Raw genomic sequence first — 3,218 nt, 5'->3', positions numbered from 1 at the left:
AAGGTATACGTTTTTCCAGTACCAGACTGACCAAAAGTAATAACTGATACATCGCAGCCTTCGAAAAAGTAATTAATTAGGGGTGAGACAGTCGAACTAAAAAGGGCGTTTTGAGAACAGTCCAATGGAAGAGCATAATTAACTGGATAAGTTTGATTGTTTCCAAATTGAACTGTATTGTTGTAGACATTTGGTTGGATACATATTATTTCGTTATCGTAACGCAAAGGGCACACTCTTATCGCAGTTTCTATATTAATTTCCATATTTTTAAAAACTATTTTAAAATTGTTTATCAAACATTTGGAATAGAAATCACTGCTGTCAATAATATTATCTATGGTTAATAATCGATATAGCCAACTCAATCTAATCTAATACAAGTAAGATGCGTTCATATATAATGAACAAAATATTTACAAAACATACTAAATCATTTTATTGCTTTTTTTTACAAATGCCATGGAACAATATTAGATTACACACTGAGATTGAAAAAAACAATTACTATGTTACCATACTGTTTAATGCGAATTTAAATTAAAAGTAATTTTTAACAAAGAAACATTTATTCACATTTTCATTCACTACAGTTTAATTCATTTAAGCCAATTTTACTGGTTTTACAAAGCTTTTCTTTCTCTTCTGCTTCTTCTGTGCAATTTCAAGTTGATTTAATTCTGATTCAATTTCAGAAAATATTTGATACTGTTCTTCAACTGGAATCGTTTTCCTGAAAATACAAAATTATTAAAGAATGTTTTAAATTAAGGCAAATGTTAATACATATTCAATCATTAACATACATGTACTGTTTCATTAAATCATATTGAGATGTAGTGTCTGCAAGTTCAGCAGCTCTTTTGTAAAATTTCTCAGGTAGTTCTAAGTCTTGGACACCTTTTAAATTTTTCCTTTCCCATCTCTCCAACCAAGGTCTTGGTTTTAATTTTACTTTAATTGGATTTATTGGTATTTCACTTCCTAAAGCACACATACTGTAAGTTATTATGGAAAGACTGAATTAAAAAGTGTTACTAATGTAGAAAAGATATAAATTTTTGGTGATGAAACTATGATACATTTCTTCTATACAATGAAAGGAAAAAAATTCCTAAACATTTTAATGAGAATTCTACATATACGTTAATTAATTACTCTTAATAAAGAGTGAAGTACTCAAACTGTATGTAGTGCTCTCTCTATACATTTGAAGCATTTAAAAGCTCTTTTCTTCATTGTATAGTATTATATTAATATACCTTCAGGTAATACTTCAGCTTCCATATTTATATCAAAAGTGCTGTATTCTGGTAGAGCATCCCTCAAGTAGAGTAATTCATCATCTAGTCGTTTTTCCAATTTCAAGACATCTATTCTTTGTATTGTGGGATCATAAATATCAAACAGAATCTCAATACCCTTTAAAGAAATTAGATTAGAAACAAGTAAAATAATGTCAAAACAGTAATGTACTATTACCTGTGAATCTATAATATTTCTGAGGATAAAATTGGCTCTAAGACCACAACCTTCTCTTTTAATACAAATACCCACAAAACAATTTAGCTTTTCTGGGTTGTGCTTATCAGAATATGTTACTGACAGTATTGAACCTAAACAAGGGATATTGTATTAATAATTTTATGATAACTCCACACTAATAGGTGATTTTTTTACCAACGTAAAATTCCGGTATATGAACATTGCGTCTTCTGTTTAACATGTCCATGCGTTCTATTATTTCTCTAAGGGGATTTCTAAATTCTATTTTAGGATCAGGTAAAAATTCTGGATAAATTCGCGAAAACTTTAATTGAGATGGTTTTGTTTTATTAGATGCCAGCCTATTAGTTACTTGTAGGGCTTCCGCAGTTTGAGAGTTGCATCTGAAACCTGCAACAAATTGTTGAACTTTCAAAATAACAGTATAATAATATTTTTAGAACCTTTCAGAGACGTAGAAATAATTTTTTTTCGGCTAGACGAAAACATACTACTTGCTTTTTAAAATCTAAGAAAATACATACAAATTAAAAAATGAGATAACTTAAAGGTTATGTCGTTATGTTGTGTATTTATAATGTATGTATACTTTAAGATTTCTCAATTTTCTCCTTGTATACTTATACACAGATGGCACCACGAAATCAATTCCATTTTATTTTTGAAATTATAATGCTACTGTTCGCCAGATGTCAGCTTATTAATTATTTCTGAATGTTTAATGTAGTAATCTAACGGTAGGTGGCCATATATGAACCAATTTAAAGTATTTAGTTGTGTTATGATTGTTTTTAACTTTTTAACAATACATTTTGTAAAAACGTGTTATAATAACAAAAATTCGCCATTAAAAGTATTATTCGCTAAAGTTTATTGAATTATCCGTGCTCGGTTCGCGGATTTTGTTTATAAAGCTATTAATAGTTTAAATTATAAACAATAATGTTCTCCATATGAAGTAGAAGTACTGAAGCGATTCGAATTTTGAAATATACTCCCGTTGATAGCTTTCAATGCAGGCAGTCTTCGGTTAAGATGTGAGTAACTCATTTAAACTATATTTTTGACTAATAAAAAGTTCTGTTTTTTTTACTGATTTACGTTTACGCAGGGGCGTAGCTAGGTAATTAAAGGTCCAGGTGCAAAATATTTTTGGGGCTTCATTCAAACAAAAAAATTACTCCATTACATTGGTTAACATTGTTTTTATTTTGCAATTATGCAAATAGTACCTACATTACGATGCATTATACAGAACAGAAAATTTCTGTTACATCCTGTATAACGTAGCAAGGATGTAAAGCGAAGGAGCGTTATTCATGTAGCGCCGGCCATGAAAGTCTAACTCTTTTCATAAAAGTTAGAGCTAGTATAAAAATAGGTGATTAAAAACTATAAATATAAATTGTATTAAACAAAGAATAGTGCTATTGGTTAATTTGGAAATTCGAAAGAGATTATTAAAAGTACATAATACTTATTATTGGTTCTACTACACTTATTTGTAATGTACTTACAAATACAGTGTAAACTCTATATAACGACACTTAAGGGACTGAACATTTTTCGGCGTTATAAAGAGTGGTCGTTAAATGGAGAGAAATAAAAGATATTATTTTACTATTCTATAATAATATGCATTTACCAATATAGTACACATTTTGCACACGAACATTATTATTCATACATTGCGTATAGCCTGTTATCTTCGT

General features: G+C 29.1%; 2 protein-coding genes across 5 annotated transcripts in view; both read right to left on the bottom strand.

Moving 5' to 3' along the window:
- The window catches only part of LOC108744822 (WD repeat-containing and planar cell polarity effector protein fritz-like), a 6,768-nt gene extending 6,249 nt beyond the window's left edge, over positions 1 to 519 (bottom strand). Inside the window, exon 1 of the mRNA XM_025980993.1 lies at positions 509 to 519. Within this exon, the coding sequence (XP_025836778.1) occupies positions 509 to 519 (11 nt within the window). The remainder of the gene's footprint in view (positions 1 to 508) is intronic.
- Positions 520 to 547: 28 nt separating this feature from the next.
- The window catches only part of LOC112906582 (39S ribosomal protein L19, mitochondrial-like), a 22,693-nt gene continuing 20,022 nt past the window's right edge, over positions 548 to 3,218 (bottom strand). For 2 of the 4 annotated variants that reach the window (XM_025980934.1, XM_025980936.1), the window contains exons 6-7: positions 807 to 836; positions 548 to 733 (exon numbers count right to left, since the gene is read on the bottom strand). In XM_025980934.1, coding sequence (XP_025836719.1) covers positions 604 to 733; positions 807 to 836 — 160 coding nt within the window. In that variant the 3' untranslated portion in view covers positions 548 to 603. Of the gene's footprint in view, positions 734 to 806; positions 985 to 1,262; positions 1,423 to 1,482; positions 1,617 to 1,680; positions 1,897 to 1,949; positions 2,078 to 3,218 lie in introns of those variants that run through there. The other 2 variants (XM_025980933.1, XM_025980935.1) reach the window with 2 other exon arrangements.

The sequence above is a fragment of the Agrilus planipennis genome, unplaced genomic scaffold (assembly GCF_000699045.2).
Source record: "Agrilus planipennis isolate EAB-ADULT unplaced genomic scaffold, Apla_2.0 scaffold2, whole genome shotgun sequence".
Lineage (NCBI taxonomy): Eukaryota > Metazoa > Arthropoda > Insecta > Coleoptera > Buprestidae > Agrilus > Agrilus planipennis.
The sequence above is the reverse complement of the archived record's forward strand: the minus strand, read 5'-3'. Positions and strand labels throughout refer to the sequence as shown.